The sequence below is a fragment of the Nicotiana tomentosiformis genome, chromosome 4 (genome assembly GCF_000390325.3).
Source record: "Nicotiana tomentosiformis chromosome 4, ASM39032v3, whole genome shotgun sequence".
Lineage (NCBI taxonomy): Eukaryota > Viridiplantae > Streptophyta > Magnoliopsida > Solanales > Solanaceae > Nicotiana > Nicotiana tomentosiformis.
Window position 1 is genome coordinate 117,387,975 of NC_090815.1, and position 21,566 is coordinate 117,409,540.

The 21,566-nt window shown below is 39.8% G+C and overlaps 2 protein-coding genes across 3 annotated transcripts; both read right to left on the reverse strand.

Moving 5' to 3' along the window:
- Positions 1-1,832: 1,832 nt before the first annotated feature.
- LOC104094066 (cyclin-D3-1-like) lies at positions 1,833-3,884 on the reverse strand. Of its 2 annotated transcripts, none has more exons than XM_009599924.4 (4): positions 3,165-3,879; positions 2,872-3,073; positions 2,489-2,619; positions 1,833-2,236 (listed from the first exon to the last, which is right to left on the reverse strand). In XM_009599924.4, the coding sequence occupies exons 1-4, from the start codon at positions 3,630-3,632 to the stop codon at positions 2,015-2,017; spliced, it is 1,023 nt and encodes a 340-aa protein (XP_009598219.1). In that variant the 5' UTR covers positions 3,633-3,879; the 3' UTR covers positions 1,833-2,014. The 2 variants fall into 2 exon arrangements, with proteins under 2 accessions (XP_009598219.1, XP_018625579.1); XM_018770063.3 differs by lacking the exon at positions 1,833-2,236 and adding an exon at positions 2,250-2,401 and having other exon boundaries at positions 3,165-3,884.
- A 15,619-nt stretch (positions 3,885-19,503) lies between these two features.
- On the reverse strand, positions 19,504-19,959 carry LOC138910421 (uncharacterized). The gene has a single exon (XM_070201659.1). It carries the CDS (start codon positions 19,957-19,959, stop codon positions 19,504-19,506), a length of 456 nt encoding a protein of 151 aa, XP_070057760.1.
- Positions 19,960-21,566: the final 1,607 nt, after the last annotated feature.

Here is a 21,566-nt window from a genome sequence, read left to right on the forward strand (position 1 = left end):
TATCAGAAATAACTTCTATGCCTTTACAAGTTAGGGTAGAATCTGCGTACACGTTATCCTCCCCAAATTTTATTTTGTAGAATTAGACTGAGTTTGTTATTATTATTGTTGATGAGATAATTCACACAATTTAATAACGAGTAAGAAATTATTCCTCCTAAAAAGTAGATCTATATATAATCTGTCCCATCACCATCCAAATACAAAAGGAAAACACCCGCCTCCTTGTTAATAGTTATGTTATGACTTGGTCAATATAAGCAAATATGAAATGTCTAATATAATTAAAAAATAGTGTTCCGATATTCACGGCACTTCAATGCGAAAGATTGACTAACATGAGGAATTATTTTAATCATTTGGGAATACATTGCTAAAGCTTTGTGTTTACTGTTTTGTTTTGAAATAATTAAAAAAGAAAAAAAGCCAAGTCACGATTCTTTATATTAAAGTGGTAAAGAAAGCACATGCAAGGCTTCTTGTGGATGTCTTTTCTACCACCACCAGGCACCAAGCGCAAAGTGAACTTAGCTTTAATCCCTATTTTTATTAATCTTGCATACACGAACAAAGTCTTCATTATGTAAATTAAACATAAGGTTTTTGACTCGCAGCTTAATGATTAGATCATAGAGAATCATTACTAGCTCCAAATCACTACATTTATTGATTCTATTATACAAACTCTTAGCAAAGAAGTCATATGATTATAATTTACTTTTGAACTCTTGAATTTCTTCTAATGAATTCTTTCGAACATTCATAATAGCTATTAGCATGTGTATATCTTGGAAGACTAAGAAGCAGTTTACTGTGTCCCGATCATCAGCTGACGCAGAGTATTGATCTATGACAGATGGTGATACGTGAGTTGAAATGGTTAATTTTATCTAGTTTGGGAGTTGCTTGTACATCTCCCACTCGCCTTTATTGTGACAGTCAGGCAGCCTTGCACATAGTTAAGAATTTGATTTTTCATGAGTGAACCAAGTATATTGAAGTTGATTGTCATATTATTCGAGATGAGAAAGGCCTTGAAAAAGTCGCAATATTTAATTTAGCAATAGCTGCCTTAAATTCATGTAATTGTTATATTAACGTGACCAAATATCATAATTTGACTTTCTACCCATAGAAAAGATAGGAGTAAGAGTAATGTTTTACTACCTTTTATTTACACTTCTTATTTTATTTTATTTAAGGATAGTTTAGTGTTTACACTTTACTCATAGCCTCGAAATTGAGAAACAAAAACTAAAGAGACTAAGCTCTTCCAACGAGGTCAAACAACAAATACTTGCAAATCTAACCCCCTAGAAAAATTGCCAGTGGCCGACAACATGTTCCTCCCTCCAGATGTGAACAAAATCCACTCTTTTCCCAAATCTTGATTATTTTTCCACACCCGTCTCTTTCTTTGTTTTTCAAAAACAAAGCAGAATAGAGTAAGAAATTCCACTTCATAGAGTCATGGACAAAGAGAGACTGAAATAATAACAGCCTGTTATTGACATAAATAAATAAGATGCTGCCTGGTGCATTAAGTCGGACCACAAGGTCTTTCGTACGCGATTTTACTTTGCATTTCTGCATGAGGCTATTTTCACAGTTCGAACATGTAACCTTCGGATGACATAGTACCAAACTCTGTTCCAATTTATGAAAAGATATTAGAAAGATAAAGAAGTGGGCATGAAATTACTTTTAATACTCGTTCCGCAAATTGTTTTCTTTTCCTCCCGATAAAATGCCAACCATCTTTACTTATAAGATACAAATCCCATAGCCCCACTACAGTACAGACAGTACCAATAAATGGTCCATTACCTAGCTGTAATAATTCTCAAAAGAGGGTTTGGTTTAAATGTAAAGATGGTAAGCAATTTAACATGTGAATAACAAGAACTTAAATAGTTGAGACAAAGTACTATTATTGGACATTATACATATGTAAACTAAGTGATGATCACTAGTCTATTAAGGAAACATTTAAAGACATGAATTTAATTAATGGTCATTCTCTTGACTCCCTAGTCTTCTTGGACAATGGCTCTGGAGAAGAAGAAACTGATGTAGCCACTGACCATGAGTCATTGGAGTAATCTGAGCTAAATGACACATCCATTACCCCTGTTGGACTTCCTGGCAAATTAGTCCCAAACTTGCGTTTGTTTGAATGGAAGTCAATGTTTGAAGCCACCTCTTGCATTAGCTTATAACAATCTTCCACCTTGTCCTGTTACATTAACTAAATTTTTTAGTTACAATGCAACATCACAGCATAACAACTAATGTACTAATATAAAACGAGGGCAGCATAGTGCACCCAGCTCCCCTGTGTACGGGTCCGGTGAAGGGCGGAACCATAAGGATCCATCGCGCGCAGCGTTAGACTGCATTTCTGCAAGAGCATATTTACACGGCTAGAACCCGAGAACTAAAATATTTAGTGGGGAGTTAAGAGGAAATGTGTTTAAAAATTTCTAACCTTGACAATACCAAGGATGTCCAAAAGTTGATCTTGGTACTTCTCTCCAATGCAGGGCTGTAGCCTATCAATAACATGCAACATTGTGGCAGAAGCCATTGCAGAAGGAAGGTAACCAATGAATCTGCAATCTGAAATTTGCAAACACCAGTTAGGAAATAGTTGACAACAGTAATGATTGCATTATATATATGTAGAGAAAATTAAGTAAGCAAAAGTGTGTTCTATATCAAACAATTCTACATAAAACTGCATCATATCAGATCAATCCTAAATTGGAACCACAACCACCTCAAATTATCAAAAAGAATTTTTACGTGCTTGAGTAACAAAAATATCGTGTCAATGTAGATAAAATGATCACACATTTCTAACATACTTACCAGTAATTGTGTAGAGAAGCACCCTCTCACATCTCCTCAGAAATTCCCAACAAAGGCAGTTGTTCAATCCAAGCCTCCTAGTAATGTAATCAAGAAATGAAAATGGAGTCACCGGATTCATCTTCCATTCTAGTGTGGAGAGAACCAACAGCTCCATTCTCTGAACTGTTTTAGATTCAAACACATATCTTGATTCCTCAACCTTAAAAAAACAAAAATCAACCAAATCAATCAATATGATTACAGTAACAAGGATTAGTTCTATTTATAAGATCCGTTTAAATCTTCCTTACTTGGAGGTCAAGAAGAAGAGGAACTTCAGTCTCCTCAACTTTTGCAGCTAAAGAAAGACAAGCCACAGCAACAAGTTGATATATCCATGGCTTATGAGTTTGAAACACAAAGCTAGAAAGAAACCTATCAAGGTAGTTAACTGCAAGAAATGCAGTTTGAGCAGAGAAAGAGTAATAACCAATGACTTTGAGAATCCATTCAACTGCTTCTCTTCTTACTGAAGCTAAAGATGGGGTTTTCTCAAGTACATTATTTATTACATTCTCTGTTTCTTTAGAGAATAAAGAGCTTAGCTCTCCCTCTTCCCATATCAAGTCATATGGATTAGGGTTTATGTTTTCACTGCAAAAACTCTCTCCTTCTCCTTCTCCTTCTCCTTCTCCTTCTTCTACCTTTACTTCCTCAGTGAAAAAACCCTCTTCTTCACAGTACAAAGCATCTAATAAAAATGGAAGTTGAGTACTCATCTTCTTCTACGAAGAAGAAGTTTTTTTGTGTTTTCATTTACTTCATAATATTCAAGAAACTAAATAAAGGAATTAAACTCTAGCTCTGTGGCTTCACCTGAGCGGCTGAGCCTGCAGCTTATTTGTTGATAGTGTTGAAGGGAGCAAAAGAAGAGACTGTGTGGAGAAGAGGAAAATGGAGAGTGGGGAGTGTGACAATATTGGGGAAAGATTGTGTTTTTATTTTGGATATCTGGTTGGTTTTTGCTATGTCCTTATTATACGTAATTTTTATGGATTTATTGGTGTAGGAGTATATAGAAGAAAATTATTATGGGATATCATGCAACATAATAACTCGACACGTGAGGTTCGTGCGTGTTACAAATCAGGTTGGGACCCGGACAGAATTGAGGCCCAATGGAATAAGTATAGTTTAGCATTAGTAAGGGAGTGGACCAATTGATTATTCTCAAGTTTTTAATGTATGATAGGGTAAATTTATTTATATTATAAAAAAATTATTATTATTATTATTATTATAATTAATAAATACAGCTATAGTATAAAAAGGATTTATATTGTAAACGATATATAAGCTAAGTCCTTGATTCAGAACACTCCCATAAGAGCTCCTAATCTGAGAAGTATGATTTTGTGTAATGAGATAATGTGAACAGTGAACAATGAACAGATATGTATACAGTCGAAATCGGGCATACCCGATTTCGTTGGCAGGGGAGTTGCCTCGAGGGTAACCTCATAATAGATTCGAGCGAGCTCGAAGATAGAACATCAAGCCTGGAGATCGAAGTATTCATTGAGATTGAGGCCAGCAACAATCGAGATCAAGCATGACTGACTTCGAGTAAGGCGTAATAACGGAATGGCGAGACATCAGTAACCGGTCGAATATCACGACGAAAATCCCGGAACAGATCAAATCAAAGCGGTTATTAGTGTCAATCATGGGATCTACTTCCGTTATTAGAGTTATACCTTATTTAGGATTCCTCTATTATATAAAGAGGGATCACATTCACTTGTAAGGGGAAGAATCATTATTCACTGATAAGAATATACACACACGCTGTTTTACTTACTGTTCATCGTTGTTTGTTCCATCCTCTACTGTTCTTATTAACTAACCTCGAGACTATCTCGAATCGAGGTCGAGGCATTGTTTGCATACCGGTTTGATTTATTTTATTGTCTAATTTATCTATTTAATTTATTTTTTTATCAATTGGTACTAGTTTAAATCACATATCCTTAAAACCACAATATAAGTTTAATTGTTACTCAATTTTTAGGGTAAACAGTTTGGCGCCCACCCTAGGGCTAAGGATAATAGTGATTGTTCAGTACTAATTCTGGTAAAACACACTATTTTACGCTTGTTCTTGTCAAGTATCTTTACTTTCAGGTTAAAACATGTCAAACTCACAAAACGCATCCACACACGGTGACAATGGTCTCGGATTCCACGGTGAAAACGAAAATGTGATTGCTACAGGAGTCGAGGTGTCACAGGCTAATCTCGGGGGAGCATCGGTTGCCAACCCAATCGATGTCAGTTCGCACGTTGCTCTAAACGCGGACCTGGGTGCAGATCTCGATGGGAGTGTACGCAAAGAAGGCCGATCTAGTGGCCAAGGAATACAGGGCAGAGAAGACGAAGGAGTCAGTCTCCAAGTGATATTCGAGATGCTTCAAGCTCAGCAAGCCGCTATTGCTCAGTTACAAAATCAACATAGAGCTCCGAATAGGGTCGAGCCGGAAATTACTCGTCGTACCGAGCCAGTAACGGAAAGGTCGAATGGTAACGAATCGGGAACTGATCCTGCGGTAATGAAAATGCTCGAGGAGCTCACCAAAAAAATTGAATCAGGGGAGAAGAGAATCGAAGACAACGATAAAAAAGTGGAGACATACAACTCTCGAGTTGATCAGATACCGGGGGCACCACCAATCTTGAAAGGGATGGATTCGAAGAAGTTTGTACAAAAGTCGTTTCCTCCAAGTGCGGCTCCGAAGCCTATCCAAAGAAGTTTCGTATGCCAAACATACCCAAATATAATGGGACCCCCGATCCCAACGAGCATGTTACTTCATATACATACGCCATCAAGGGTAACGATTTAGAAGATGATGAAATCGAATATGTGCTGTTGAAAAAATTCGGAGAGACCCTTTCGAAGGGAGCAATGATTTGGTATCACAACCTGCCACCAAATTCCATCGACTCATTTGCCATGTTAACAGATTCTTTCATAAAGGCACACGCCGGGGCCATAAAGGTCGCAACGAGAAAATCGGACCTTTTCAAGATAAGACAAAGGGATAATGAAACGTTGAGGGAGTTCGTGTCCTAATTTCAAATGGAATGCATGGAGTTGCCACCAGTCACAGATGATTGGGCCGTTCAAGCTTTCACCCAAGGGTTGAACGAGCAGAGTTCGATAGCATCACGTCAGTTGAAATAAAATTTGATCGAGTATCCAGCTGTAACTTGGGCAGATGTGCACAATCGATATCAATCGAAGATCTGGGTCGAAGACGATAATTAAGAGCCCTTCCGGTTCAGTACATCCAAACAGTTCAGCAGTTAAAAACCAGAGGGACGTCGACATGGAGCCAAGGTCAAACAGAGACTGATATCAACCATATACCGCAGATCGAAGGAACAATGGTTTAGGATGCAATTCCGCCCGGAACGATCGAAGAAGTGTTCGAGGACAGAATTCTCTGGGACTTATGAGCAAAAGTGGTTTTGACAAGTATGCTGATCCCACAGAGGCACCTCGGTTATCAGAATATAACTTTAGCATCGATGGATCGGGCATTGTATCGGCAATCGAAAGGATCAGAGATACTAGGTGGCCCAGACCCATACAAACTAATCCTTCCCAAAGAAACCCAAATTTGATGTGCAAGTATTATGGCACGCATGGTCACAAGACCGAGGATTTCAGGCAATTAAGGGAGGAGGTAGCCTGACTATTTAATGAGGGCCACCTTCGAGAGTTCCTCAGCCAGCGCTCGAGCCAAGAATCATTTCAGAGAAAGGAACTCCAACAGGGAAAATGAACAGGAGGAACCCCAACATGTCATTCATATAATCGCCGGTGGGGTCGACATTCCACAGGGACCCATATTCAAACGCACTAAGGTATCAATTACTAGGGAACAATGAACCCGAGATTATGTGCCCGAAGACACTTTATCATTCAACAACGAAGAAGCAGAAGGCATTTCTCAGCCTCACAACGACGCTCTAGTAATTTCTATCTTATTAAATAAAGTTCAAGTTAAGCGTGTTTTAGTGGATCCAGGTAGCTCGGCGAATATCATCCGATCGAGGGTCGTGGAGCAGCTCGGCCTACAAAATCAAATCGTGCCCATAGTTCAAGTCTTAAACGGCTTCAATATGGCCAGTGAAACAACTAAAGGGGAGATTATTCTATCGGTGAACGTGGTTGGAACCATTCAAGATACCAAGTTCCACATAATCCAGGGCGACATGAGGTACAATACCCTGCTCGGAAAGCCTTGGATCCACAATATGAGGGCAGTCCCTTCGACTCTCCACCAAATGATGAAATTCCCGACATCGGACGGTGTGAAAATAGTATACGGGAAGCAGCATGATGCAAAGGAAATATTTGCGGTCGATGAGGTAACACCGATATCGACACTATCAACCTCGGAAAGGTCGAGCATCAAAGGTAAACAGGAAGTCAAATAGCAATCACAGCCACCAGCCTCGACCGAATCGGGGAAGCAGGAGATAGAAGAAGAAGCGGGGGATTTTCTGACCCCTCAAACTTTTATTGTTCTCGAAGATTCTGACGACACTAAATCAACGGTCGAAGAGCTGGAACAGGTTATATTGATCGAGTACTTGCCCGAGCGAAAGGTATACCTGGAAATGGGATTAACCCCCGAACTCATAAAAAAGCTTATTCAATTTCTTATTGATAACATAGATTATTTTGCTTGGTCCCACCATTTAGACATGACAGGGATCCCACCGGAGATAACGACGCATCGGCTAAGCCTGGACCCTAGGTTCAAACCGGTGAAGCAAAAGAGAAGACCCCAGTCCGAGGTAAAGCATGCATTCATAAAGGACGAGATAACTAAACTTCTCAAAATAGGGTCCATTCGGGAGGTGAAATATCCCGAATGTTTAGCCAATGTAGTTGTAGTCCCTAAAAAAGGGAACAAACTTAGATTATGTATATATTATAAGGATTTAAATAAAGCGTGCCCCAAAGATTCTTTTCCACTGCCTAACATCGATTGCATGATCGATGCCACGACCGGCCACGAGATCCTTACTTTTCTCGATGCCTATTCCGGGTACAATCAAATCCAAATGAACCTGGAGGACCGAGAAAAGACTTCATTTATCACCAAGTATGGAACATATTGTTATAATGCAATGCCCTTCGGGCTAAAAAATGCAAGAGCTACTTACCAATGCCTAGTAAATAAAATATTCAAAAAAATAGATAAATCAATGGAAGTTTATATTGATGACATGCTAGTTAAGTCCGTGCGCGCAGAGGACTATTTGGCTCATTTGCAGGAAACGTTTGAAATTTTAAGGAAATACAACATGAAGCTCAACCCCGAGAAATGTGCTTTCGGGGTCGGTTCGGGCAAGTTCCTTGGCTTCATGATATCGAATCGGGGGACCGAAATCAACCCCGATAAAATCAAGGCCATCTAAGACATCACCGTCGTAGACAGTGTAAAAGTCATGCAGAGGCTAACTGGATGGATAGCTGCCTTAGGCCGATTCATTTTGAGGTCGTCGGATCGAAGTCACAGATTGTTCTCTCTACTCAAAAAGAAGAACGATTTCGCCTGGACCCCGGAATGCCAACAGGCATTAGAGGAATTGAAGCGATACTTATCAAGCCCATCACTGCTTCACACTCCAAAGGCATATGAGAAACTTTACTTGTGCTTGGCAGTATCGGAAATCGCGGTAAATGGTGTCCTAGTTCGAGAAGAGCAAGGTACACAATTTCCCGTTTATTATATAAGTCGAACCTTAGGAGAAGCAGAAACTAGATATCCACACTTGGAAAAATTGGCACTTGCACTGATAAACGCCTCTAGAAAGTTAAGACCATACTTTCAATGTCACCCCATATGCGTATTAACCACTTACCGACTTCGTAATATTTTGCACAAGCCCGAACTATCGGGCCGATTGGCCAAATGGGTCGTCGAACTCAATGGGTACGATATCGAATATCAACCCCGGACGGCCATCAAGTCTCAAATTTTAGCGGACTTCGTGGCCGATTTCACGCCAACCCTCGCACCTGAAGTTGAAAAGGAACTCTTATTAAAATCGGGTACATCATCGGGGGTATGGACCCTCTTCACAGATGGTGCTTCGAATGTGAAGGGGTCCGGGCTAGACATCATTTTGAAGTCGCGCACGGGTAGCACTATTAGGCAACCTATCAAAACTTCTAGGTTGACTAACAATGTGGTCGAGTACGAGGCCATGATTGCAGGTCTCGAGCTAGCTAAAATCTTGGGAGCAAAAGTCATTGAAGCCAAGTGTGACTCTTTACTGGTGGTGAACCAAGTAAACAAAACCTTCGAAGTTCGAGACGATAGAATGCAAAGGTATTTGGACAAACTGCAGGTAACTTTGCACCATTTCAAGGAATGGACTTTACAGCATGTACCTCAAGAACAAAATAGTGAGGCGGATGCACTTGCAAATTTGGGGTCATCGGTCGAGGAAGATGAGATCAGCTCGGGGACTGTCATTCAACTCTCAAGATCCGTGATCGAGGAATGTCATGCCGAGATAAACTCTACAAGCTTAACCTGGGATTGGAGGAATAAATATATTGAATACTTGAAGAATGGAAAGCTTCCATCGAACCCTAGAGAGTCGAGGGGCCTACAAACCAAAGCTGCTCGATTCACATTGGCTGAAGATGGAACATTATACAGAAGGATATTCGATGGACCATTGGCAGTATGCTTAGGACCAGGAGACTCCGATTTTGTTCTACGGAAGGTCCATGAAGGCACTTGTGAAAACCACTTCGGCTCCGAATCACTGATTCACAAAATCATTAGAGCAGGATACTACTGGGATAGCATGGAAAAAGACACTAAAGAGTTTGTTCGAAAATGTGATAAATGTCAAAGGTTTGCACCGATGATCCATCAGTCCGGAGAACAACTTCATTCAGTCCTATCCCCATGGCCATTCATGAAATGGGGAATGGATATCGTCGACCCTCTGCCATCGGCCCCATGTAAAGCTAAGTTCATTTTATTTATGACTGACTATTTCTCTAAATAGGTTGAAGTACAGGCGTTCAAGAAAGTGAGAGAAAGAGGTTATAGACTTCATCTGGGATCACATCGTATGTCGATTTGGGATACCCGCCGAAATAGTGTGTGACAATGAAAAATAATTTATCGGCAGCAAAGTGACGAAATTCCTCGAAGACCACAAAATAAGAAGGATATTATCAACGCCGTATCACCCTAGTGGGAACGGACAAGCCGAATCGACGAACAAGACTACCATTCAAAACCTAAAGAAAAGGTTGAACGACGCTAAAGGGAAATGGAGAGAAATTCTACCCGAAGTCCTTTGGGGATATCGAACAACATCAAAGTCCAGTATGGGGGCAACCCTGTTCTCCTTAGTATATGACTCTGAAGCCTTGATTCCAGTCGAAGTCGGGGAACCCAGTGCCAGGTTTCGACATACAACAGAAGAGTCAAATCTCGAGGCTATGAATACTAGCCTCAAATTATTGGATGAAAAACGAGAAGCCGCACTCGTTCGAATGGCTGCACAAAAACAACGAATAAAAAGATACTACAATAGGAGAACCAACCTTCGCCACTTCAGAGTCGGGGACTTAGTCCTAAGGAAAGTCACCATTAACACTCGAGATCCTAATGAAGGGAAGCTCGGCCCAAATTGGGAGGGACCCTACCAAGTCCTCGACATTGTCGGAAAGGGATCTTATAAGCTCGGCACGATGGAAGGCGAACAACTGACAAATAATTGGAACATATCGCTTCTCAAACGGTATTATTGCTAAGGTATGACTTTATCCCCTTTTTTCATTTATATATTCGACACTAACTCACTGCAGGTGTTCGATCGAAGATATCAAGACCTCAAATTTTAAAGCACGCGTTGCACTCTTTTTTCCTTGGATCGGTTTTCGTCCCAATTGGGTTTTTCCAGCGAGGTTTTTAATGAGGCAACAATTATGTGCTACCTGAGGACAATTCAACAGTATCCAAGGCTTCTTTACAATTAATCTCGAATACTGGGGGGCATCACCCTCGAATGTTACACTTTCGAGGAAAATACTTCATGTCAAAGAGTCTCGATAGAGAAACTTTGTAATGGGCCAAACGGTCGAATGAACCGTGTCCGTATAGATTAGTCGGGCCTCGATGGAAACACATGTACGCATGTATAAATTATACAAAGAAGCATTCTTTCTATATCAAACATCTTGTGTCTCAAAGAAAATTTTCTACTATATAAGCTCCATACTTATGATTTTGTGAGAAATGGCTCAAGGGCCAAGTGCAAATATACCTCGTACACTCGGGGACTGCCGTTGACGATCGACATATTCGAGTAATCTAAACTCAAATTCATAAGACCTCAAAGAGGCACCCCTCGTTCTATAGGCCAAGGACATCACTCTCGGTGAGTAAAGTGTTATTGGGAAATAAGCCCAAGAGGCATACCCAAAGGCTACGGCCAAATTAAAGCGGCTCGGAGACGTCCGAATCCTGCAATAAAAATAGGCCTTCGAATTCTTTGAAAAACCGGTTAAAAAAGGCTACCCTCGACAAGTAATCAAAAGGGCTTCGATGAAATCAGCCCTCAAAAAATCTTAAGAGGTATCAAATTATCTTAACGCAAACGTGCTAAGGCACAAAAAGTAAAGGGGTTTCAATCGACATCGAACCTTCAAAAAACCCAATGGGTAAAGAATACGTGTTAAGGCATAAAGAAATTTTTTACTAAGTCTTTTAAGCCGAAAAGGGGAAAAATAGCCATCATTTAGAGGCCATATCCGCCCAATCTAAAGAGCCTAAGAGCCAATACACTTAGAGTTCGAGATTTTATTCTCACTCAATTCGGACCTAAGGGTACCACTATTACGAGCTCAAATAAAACTGACTTGAATATAGCTCGAGGATTCATCATTATTTGATATAAAACTTTAAGGGGTCTGTTATTGTGAGTTTGAAACTTACTCGAACTCGGCTATAAAAACAGTACAATTACGGCTTCGATCAAGCCATCCAAAATCAAAATCCCGAATATATTGTTGAGCTCGGGGACTTGCCCTCGCTTAATTAAAAAACCTAAGGGTTTTTTCTACTCTGAGTTCGAGCTATTGCTCACTCGATTATAGAGGCTACAACAACCCAATTGCAACAAAGTTTTCACAAGGCAAAGGCAAAACATAATTTATCATAAATCAGAAATCGGAGACAAAACGGAAAGAAAAGGAATCTTTCATATATGCAAAGTATATACAAAGACCACATCGGGTCTTACACAAAAAAAAAATCCTAAGTTCCTAGTCCGCCTCGGGAGCCGCATCTTCGGGAGCTTCATCTCCATCTTCTCCGTTCTTGGATCCACTCGCAGAGTCTTCATCATCGGAAAGCAAAGCTCCGGCCTCGTCCTCCAAAACCTTTGCACTCTCGATATCAACCATGAGGTCGAAGCCACGAGCATGTACCTCCTCAAGAGTCTCTTTTCGATACTGGCGCCTAGCATGCTCGGTAACACGGGACAATCTAACCTCAGCAGTGTGAGAAATTTCCTTTGACCGAGTGTTAGCAGCTTCAGCGTCGGCTCGATAGGAGGCCACGAGCACCTCTGCCTCGGATGTGGCCCTTGCAAGCTCAACGGCCAACCGAGTCTCGAGCTCTTCAACCTTCTGGGCTCGGGCCAAGTTCTCCTCCTTCACACTTTAGAGTTGATGCTCAATCGAAGGCAGTTGGGCCCGAACCACATCTTTCTCCGAGGCGAGACGGTCCATGTTTTGCTTCTACCCCAAAGTCTCTGCCTCTTTAATCTTGGCCTCCTCAAGAAGCTGCTCAACCAATTCGGCCTTCTGCTGAACCTGCAGGATCAAAGGGTTAGTCGCCAATATCAAGTTAATACATAACAAGCTCCCAAAAATTACATTACCCGTTCAATGAGCTCGATCTGATCTTGATGAGTTCTTGTCAGCTCGGCTCGAATACTCATGATCTCCTCTTCGTTTTGATCATAGAGGAGTTTGAGGGCATCTCTCTCCTCCGTAAGCTTTTTGAGATCATCCTCATATCGGACCAACTCAGCTCAGTATTTGGAGGACATTTCCCGATGGAGCGCCATAGCCTGTACAAAAAGGAAGGAAATCAGACTTAGAGAAATAAGAACAAACGCAAGCATGGTAACATGGGCTAAAACTCACTTGGTTCAAAAGCCGCTAAGCCTCATAAAAAATGAGTGATGTGTCCAGGTCGGGAACATCATCGACCCCCGCGAAGCAGCCACGAAATATATCATCCCATTCGGAGGTCATCCCCACATCGGGGGTCCCCATGGACCGGGCATCTCGAAACTGCCCCTCAGAGAACGTGGGGCCGGGGCGGCAAATCACCAATGTTAATTGCCCCGAGTGAGTCATTTTGGGCATTCTCTTCTCTTTGAAGGGCCTCAGAACTAGACCCTTCGGGATACTCGTCGGTTGCTCATCACGGTAGGAGGCATCATCAACACCTGATGACTCGGGGACTCTGCTCGAACCTTCCTCCGAGATCACCTCGGTCTGCGGCTGAACCTCTTCGACCGTCACCAGCTCAGCATTTCTCGAAGCTTCGATGCCTTCCCTCTTCCGAGCCACCATCAGGTAGTCAGCATCTTCTCCCTCCTTGTCTTCATCTCGTAGCGTTTGGATTACATCGGCAGACAGAATGACGGGATCACTCTTCGAATTTCGAGCCCTTCTTTTCCTGGGCTTTGGGGTATCTGGAGGCGAGGCCCTTCTCCTTTTCTTGTCTTTGGTCGGCTTCGGGACCTCCTCTTCCCTGAGGGGAGGCGGCCTCATGATGACATTATCTCCAAGACTTATATGAGAAGAAATCAAGTTAAAAATAAGTATTTCACAGGAAAGCATCGAACACGGACATGGGAACTTACCATGATTTTTGGCCTTCCATCGATCCTTGGCCAAATCGCGCCACAAGCGCTCAGCATACGAAGAGGTTGAAACCAGTTGTCGAACCCAACCGGCAAGGTCCGGGACTGCACCAGGAAACCAGGGGGAAGCTGTACCATAAAGAAGAATATAGATGAGAAGGGGTAAAGGAAACATAACAAGTAATCAAACATTATCGCTGAGGTTCTACTTACGCTTCATGTTCCATTATTCGGGGAATGACATCTTCTCAATAGGGATTAAGTTGGAGGTCCTGACTCGGACAAACCGACCCATCCATCCTCGGTCCTTATCCTTGTCCTTGTCTATGCTCGAGAATAGCACCTTCGTGGCCCGGCACTGAAGCCTTATCATTCCACCCCGATAAAGACGGGGGTTGTATAGCCTAATGAGATGATCGAGGGTGAAAGACATCCCCTTGACCTTGCTCGAGAAAAATCTGAGCAAAATGACAATGCGCCAAAAAGAGGGGTAGATCTGGCCTAGGGTTACCCGATATTGGCGGCAGAAGTCGATTATGACAGGATCGACGGAACCCAATGTGAAAGGGTAAGTATACACACTTAAGAACTCTTTCACACGAGTGGTGATGTCCTCCTCGGGGGTAGGAATCACCAACTCTTTATTCTCCCAGTGGCAGTCTTTTTTTTACCTGCTCGAGATCGCTTTCGGATATCGAACATATATATCTAGACATGGGCTCGCATCGGCCAGGAACCGAAGAGGGTATTTCGACTTTAAAGTCGGAAGTAAGTTCACATGGCCCGGGGATGCACTCTTCGATACGTGGCTCCACCGGTGTTTTGTCACCGGCTGGCCGCGATGAGGAGGACTTTTCTTCTTGAGGAACGGTCTTTGATATTTTTTCCATTGCTCTATGAGATTTACGGAAGAAGAAGAAGGCGAAATTTGTATTTTAATAAGAGATTGGCAAACGAAAACCGACAAAGTTGATGAACTTGAAGATAATAGAAGAGCTTTTGAAGATTAGAAGAAGTTTGAAAGTAAAGTTTGAGAAGATTATGAAGGTGGTATATTTATAATAGTCACTTTGATGGTTTGAAAGCGCTGGTGGCCGACCATCAACTGTCGTTAATTAATGACCTTGGGAACTGTGCAGAAGCGATGCTTCAATCGCTTCTGTCGCTTACGTCACAATATTGACGTCATAATTGATCGAGGTATTAAATCGAAGTCTCGAATTCGTTTCTTCTCGTTACACTCCAAAAAACGAGGGGACTATCTGTATACGGTCAAAATCAGGCATACCCGATTTCGTTGGCAGGGGAGTTGCCTCGAGGGTAACCTCATAATAGATCGGGCTCGAGCACGAAGATAGAACATCAAGCTTGGAGATCGAAGTGTTCATTGTGATCGAGGCCAGCAACAATCGAGATCAAGCATGACTGACTTCGAGTAAGGCGTAATAACGGAATGACGAGATATCAGTAACCGGTCGAAGATCACGACGGAAATCCCGAAACAAATCAAATCAAAGCAGTTATTAGTGCCAATCACGGGATCTACTTCCGTTATTAGAGTTGTACCTTATTTAGGATTCCTCTATTATATAAATAGGGATCCCATTCACTTGTAAGGGGAAGAATCATTATTCACTGATAAGAATATACACACACGCTGTTTTACTTACTGTTCATCGTTGTCTGTTCCATCCTCTACTCTTCTTATTAACTAACCTCGAGACTATCTTGAATCGAGGTCGAGGCATTGTTTGCAGACCGGTTTGATTTATTTTATTGTTCAATTTATCTATTTAATTCGTTGTTTATCAATTGGTATTGGTTTAAATCACATATCCTTAAAACCACAATATAAGTTTAATTGTTACTCAATTTTTAGGGTAAACAAGATGTAAACTTAGTGCCTAACCAAATATACAATACCCTTCTAACATATATTAATCTGTATTAAGTATTATTTTTGCTTCATTACTGTTCCTTAATCTGTTTTTGCTTCATTACTGGGTTCAACGTGAATTAGTATCTTTGAAATGGGACATAAAATAACATATGAAAATAATAAAAAATTAATAAATATTATATTTTGATAAAACTTAAAGGTTGAATCATCTAGATCAAATTCAGAGTCTACCTCTATCCCTATATGGTATTTAAGCAACAAGTAAGTAAATTATACTTCATCACTGTCAATTTATGTGACATTCTTTTATTTTTAGTCAAACTAAAAAATAGTGATACCTTTTGGTATTTAATGGTATCAATTTAACTTCAAAATTTTTATTTCATCCTTAAAGAGCTAATTAATAGTCACACACATATCTATAATTTATTATGAATCATAAATTTTAAAAATATTTATTTTATTCTTAAATTCGATATTCAGTCAAAAAACATCATATCAATTGGGAGAGGAAAGAATGGTTAATTGAAACACATAAAAAAGTAAGTAAACAAACAAAAGAAAAAACAGGGACCAAAGTGAACAGTTGACTAGTGAATGCAAGAGAGCGTAGCAGACGCTGTAAAGTTTGCACCAGAAATGACACAAATTACAGCTTCAACAGAAAAGTGCATCTTGCCATTTGCCAACTACTAGTTGGAGTCTTCACTATATCATTAAATTATGATTACCTCAATTCGAATGCCCCTAATTCCTTATTTCTTTTTTTAATCAAGTAAAGACGAAGTCAAAAAAAGAAAAGTACTGACAATACTTTATCTTACTGATATTTTCAAAGCACCTACTTTATACGGTGGTGGAATAGTCATATATACCTTCAGATCTCTTCTTTTACCAAAGCGTATAAAAGGAAGAAAAATTCCCATTACATTAAATTAAAGAAAAGAAAAGAGATAAAAGCAGCCAAAAGTTACTCTGCATGCCTAATTTAGCTTTCAAAGAGTAGACTCTATTATCACTCCCAAAGTCCAAACACCATTTTCGATATAACCAGACAAAAGTGAAAGTAAATTCTATACGCTTTAATTCTCTCTTCCCCCATTTTGCCGTAGTTTAGCATCTTTCGATCTTTAATCTTATCGTATGTATGATGAGATTTTAATGATCTGTGTTTACTAGTTAAGGATTGATCTTTAATTAGCATGTCTCCCTATTCATACATACTATAATTAAATAATTCTTTGTAACTCTTAACCTTTTAGATAAATTGATAGTACATTTCAATATATTATTGGAGTATACACGCAAGAGTTACTGAGTTCAAATTTTATCGCTTGCTAATAACAACAATAGTTACGCTTCAGTTTCAAAAATATTGTAAAATATTTTCACATGTCTAATCCATAAAAGTATGCTCTAGCAATTTGGGCTTTTAAACAAAATCGTAAGTTTGTAAATCCTTCAACAACCTAGATGGTAAGAGAACATACAGGGATCTAGACTATTGCATTAATAACTTTAGTTCGAACAAGGTATATGTCTGTATATGTACTGTATATTTCTGTGGAGATTTTCAGAAATAGTTTCCTTAATATATCACTTTTTACTCTATTGATAGAAAGCATCTTCGAATTAATTCTCTTGCATGTAGAATAAATTTTCTCTCTGCTTTGGACTTTGATCAAAGATAAGTGTTGTATCAAAAATTGTTTGCAACCGATCTCTACTGACTTTGAAGGAGAGCCTTAGAGCAATATTCAAGTTGTCTTTATATGATTTGTATGGGTTCGAGCCGTGAAATTAGCCACCGATACTTGTATCAATATAGGCTGCTTATATTATAGGGGTGCGATCATTACCGGACCCTCCGTAAATACATGCTACTTAGTGTATCATTGAAACCTCCATTTTGCTTACAAGTTAACCAACCTTTCATTTAGCATTGTCTTTGCGTTAATTTACTACTGTCAAGTGTAGAATTCAACCAAGCAAATATGTAAGGTTTTCCAGTTTCCCGATGCCTTTGCTTACTGTCTCTGTCACTGGGAACTTCTTTTTTGTACGAATAAAGCTGAATGTAGAATAGTCTTTTGATCAGTAGTAGAGTAGTAGGGAGAATAGAACAAGAGAGCATGTTTTTAGAAGGCAGAATAAAGGATAAAAAATGGGTAGATGTATTTACCGCAAATGTATATACGTAAAAAAATACTACTAGTTGAATTTTAGCTAACGTAGTAACAGAGACATAATAATAAATGTAAAATATGCAGCGCGAATTGTTGGTTGAATAGAGACGCGTGTAGGGTTTCTGCTATGATTAGTTGCTTTCTTTCTTTTCTTTCCATTGCTTTTATTAACTTTTCTTCTTCCTCTACCTTTCCTTTCCTTTCCTTTCCTTTCTTTCCCTCCTCTCTTTCAAGGCTCAATCTCCGAGGTCTTAGCTAGCTGGAGAAGAGTCCAGAACCCATTTATGGTTATTTAGTATAACGAATATGGTTATTTAGTATAACGAAAATGTGTGTTTAAAAAAAAGAGTAATATTTTTATATATAGCGCTCTTTTAAATAGCGCTATACTTTAACAGAGTTTTGGCCGTTAAAGTATAGCGCTCTTTATATATAACGCTCTTTTAAACCGCGCTATACAGGGCTGATAAGACAGCTATGCATAGGGCGGTATATAATCGCGCTATATATGTATAGTGCAGTTATATACCGCGCTATACATACATAAATAAACGGTCCCCCTCCTTCCCCACACTCGAACCATAGCCCCCATTTTTAACCGATCCCCCCCCCCAATTTTTAACCGACCCCCCTCCCCTCCCAAATTTCCTTCTAAAAAAATTGTAGTGGACCCTACCCGTCACACAAAAAGATAAGATTGTAGGTCCCACATCCTAGTCAAACCTTCTATTGTTGTGGTTTCCTCGTTTCCGGCTCAAATTTTCAATTCATCGACTTTCCGAAAAATATAAATCGAGGTATTCCGATTTAGTTTATGTCGAAACTCGTATAATAATGCATATTAGTTGTTTTGAATGTGTTTCCATGTTGTTTTGTATTTTTTTTGCGATTAAACTAGTAGGTTATTTTTATCCGGATTAAGATATTAGTGTTTTGTGTTTGTTTTGTGATTAAAATGTATTTGTTGTTTTTATCTAGTTTAGATTATTTATTTGCTTAAAGACTAGTGCCCTTTTAGCGTAGTAAAATGTAGAGCCTTTTAGCGTAGAATCCATGTAGTTTAAGTATCTTTTATACTGATAGATCAAACACAAACTCTGTCCAATTAAATATGATAAAAATTAATTATTTAATTTACAAAACAAACATACAAAATTATGAAAATATTTAAATTGACACACATAAGAATTCAGGATAGTTTGGTGCTAATGGGCCTTAAATATCGAGCCTGGAACCCATAGGTATATACTCTGTCCAATTAAATATGATAAAAATTAATTATTTAATTATTTGGTGGTCTGTTGCTGCCATCCACATCAAATCATGCAGATCCTTGTTGGGATGTGCCTTCTGAAAATTGGCCTTAAAGTGCCTCACACAGTAAGAGTGGTAGGCATAAGGTTCTTGCCATGCAGGCAAGTTCTCTACAGAACTTAAGATACCACCATGCCGATCAGATATTAGACAAATGCCGGAACGCTATTTGACAACATGCTCTTTCAAATGGTTCAAAAATATCGTCCACGTCTCTTGGCTTTCATTGGCACAAATAGCAAAAGCTAGAGGAAATATTTATCCATTAGCATCTACTGCAATGGTTATCAATAGCTTGATATCATACTTTCCATATACATGAGTGCCGTCTATGGATATTACCGGCCGACAATGCGAAAAACCATCAATTGCTGGTTTAAATGCCCAGAACACGTAATTGAATATATATTCTGATTTTCCCGGACTACTCTCAAGCTTCCATTCAACAACCGTCCCGGGGTTAAAGTGTTGCAGTGCGACCATGTACTTTGGTAGAGCTGCAAATGACTTATCCCAGTTACCATAAATAATTTCAAACGCATGTTTGCGCCCGAGAAATGCCTTTCTTTTAGTAATGGTATGACCATATTCCTGGTGGACTGATGTAATGCACTCTTTGATTTTATATCTTATGAACGCTTCAAGGTGTGGAATAAGGACAAGAGAAATCAAGTCAATATCCAAGTTGCAGTGATTCCCATTGAATGTGTCCATTTCACATCTGTGGGTGGGAATATATTTACCTACTTTCCACAGACCTGTGTTCTTCTTGCTCGCACGCAGCATCCAATGACAACCCGTTAATCATTTGCGACAAACAACCTTGTATACATCCGGACTTGACTCCCATACTGTCATCTCACGACACTCTTTTACGCTGTATATTTTTGCCGCCCTGCTTAGGCGCACTTTATCAGGAAAAAGCATGCCATTTGCCAGCACCGTTGGTCTAGAACCATCCCACATTGTTGTCCGAATTTCATCAAAATACCTTATGAGAGCATCCACATCCGGCATACTTGGCAAGTTATCAAGGTAGGGAATCTTCCTTGAATGAAACGGTACTTGGGACTCGTACACTCTTGGTCTAACGGGGTATGGAGCATACTCCCTCGTCAAATCGGGTCCTTCATTCTCTTCCTCCTCGTCACCATCCTCACGAGAGAAGGGTGTGTCATATCCGGAATCATCGGCATTGTTGTCATAATCACTGTTCTCTTCCTCACTCTATGCATCTGCCAGATCCTTATTTAATATGTCGTCTTCAGGCAATTGAGTGAGGACAGGTGGTTCAACTTGCTCGTTTTCACTGCACAAACAATAAAATAATAAGCTACTGAAATTAATAAATACTTTTCATATAGCTGTATCACTTCACTTACAAGTCGTAACGTGTTGACATTCCTTTATGGACATTATTCTATTGGTGATGACTCCCGGATGGACCACCATGATCCAACACACCAGAACTACGTATATTCCAACTGGGCGTGGGTTCATAACTTATAAAAGTCATATTTGGCCGATACCCCCTGTGGAATATATGAGTGTTAATACAAATTCAATACAACAAAAATATACATCGTAACACTAAAAAAAATTAAAGTTTACCACTCGTCTTGTAGATTATGTAAAGCAGGAGAGAAATTATTTCCTCGCTCCTCATTCGCCCGTGGTGATAAGTTTAAATCAGGGCAAACTCTTTCATCCGGAACCTGTCTGGCAAAAACTGCTCCAGAATAACCACCCGATGACTGAGGGTTATCCCTACTATGCGCAACCTCATTATTGCGAACGTCTTCGACCTTGACGTATATTTCAAACATTTTTATTACAAGAAATTCCCGGTATTCATCCGGAGTCCTCAAAAAATCCCTCAAAGTTTCATCATCGTCGATATTAAACTCAGCGTAACAAGCAACCCCTTGCGGAGTGACGGAATATGGATATCTTCCGGTTACTTTAAGGTTCACCGAACGTTTTCTCACACTCATTTTATTACATAACAACAATACCAATCTATCGTACTCCATTGTAAGCGGTAACTTAATATGATACTGTGGAGATAAACTATAGCTCACAGAGTTATTCACCACCACAACCTCATCCCCCTCCCCTCCCCCCCAATATAATGAAACCCTTACTTTTCGCTCTTCAGACATTATGAAAAAATGCTTGAGAATTTAACAAGAAGAAAAATTTGAATGAGAGTTAGGAATATTTTTGAATGAATTTTTGTAAAATCCTAACGCCTTTAAATAAGGTAATGCCTAGCTAGGTGGGACGATTCGTTTTAGGTATAACACTCATTTAAAGAGCGC

Excerpts from the sequence above, each read along its gene's own strand:
- LOC104094066 (XM_009599924.4), bottom strand. The coding sequence starts at position 3,632 with ATGAGTACTCAACTTCCATTTTTATTAGATGCTTTGTACTGTGAAGAA. Across the intron at positions 3,074-3,164 it reads CTCTTCTTCTTGACCTCCAA|GTTGAGGAATCAAGATATGT; the intron begins GTAAGGAAGATT and ends TGTTTTTTTAAG. Across the intron at positions 2,237-2,488 it reads ACATCCTTGGTATTGTCAAG|GACAAGGTGGAAGATTGTTA; the intron begins GTTAGAAATTTT and ends TTAATGTAACAG.
- LOC138910421 (XM_070201659.1), bottom strand. The coding sequence starts at position 19,959 with ATGGACACATTCAATGGGAATCACTGCAACTTGGATATTGACTTGATT.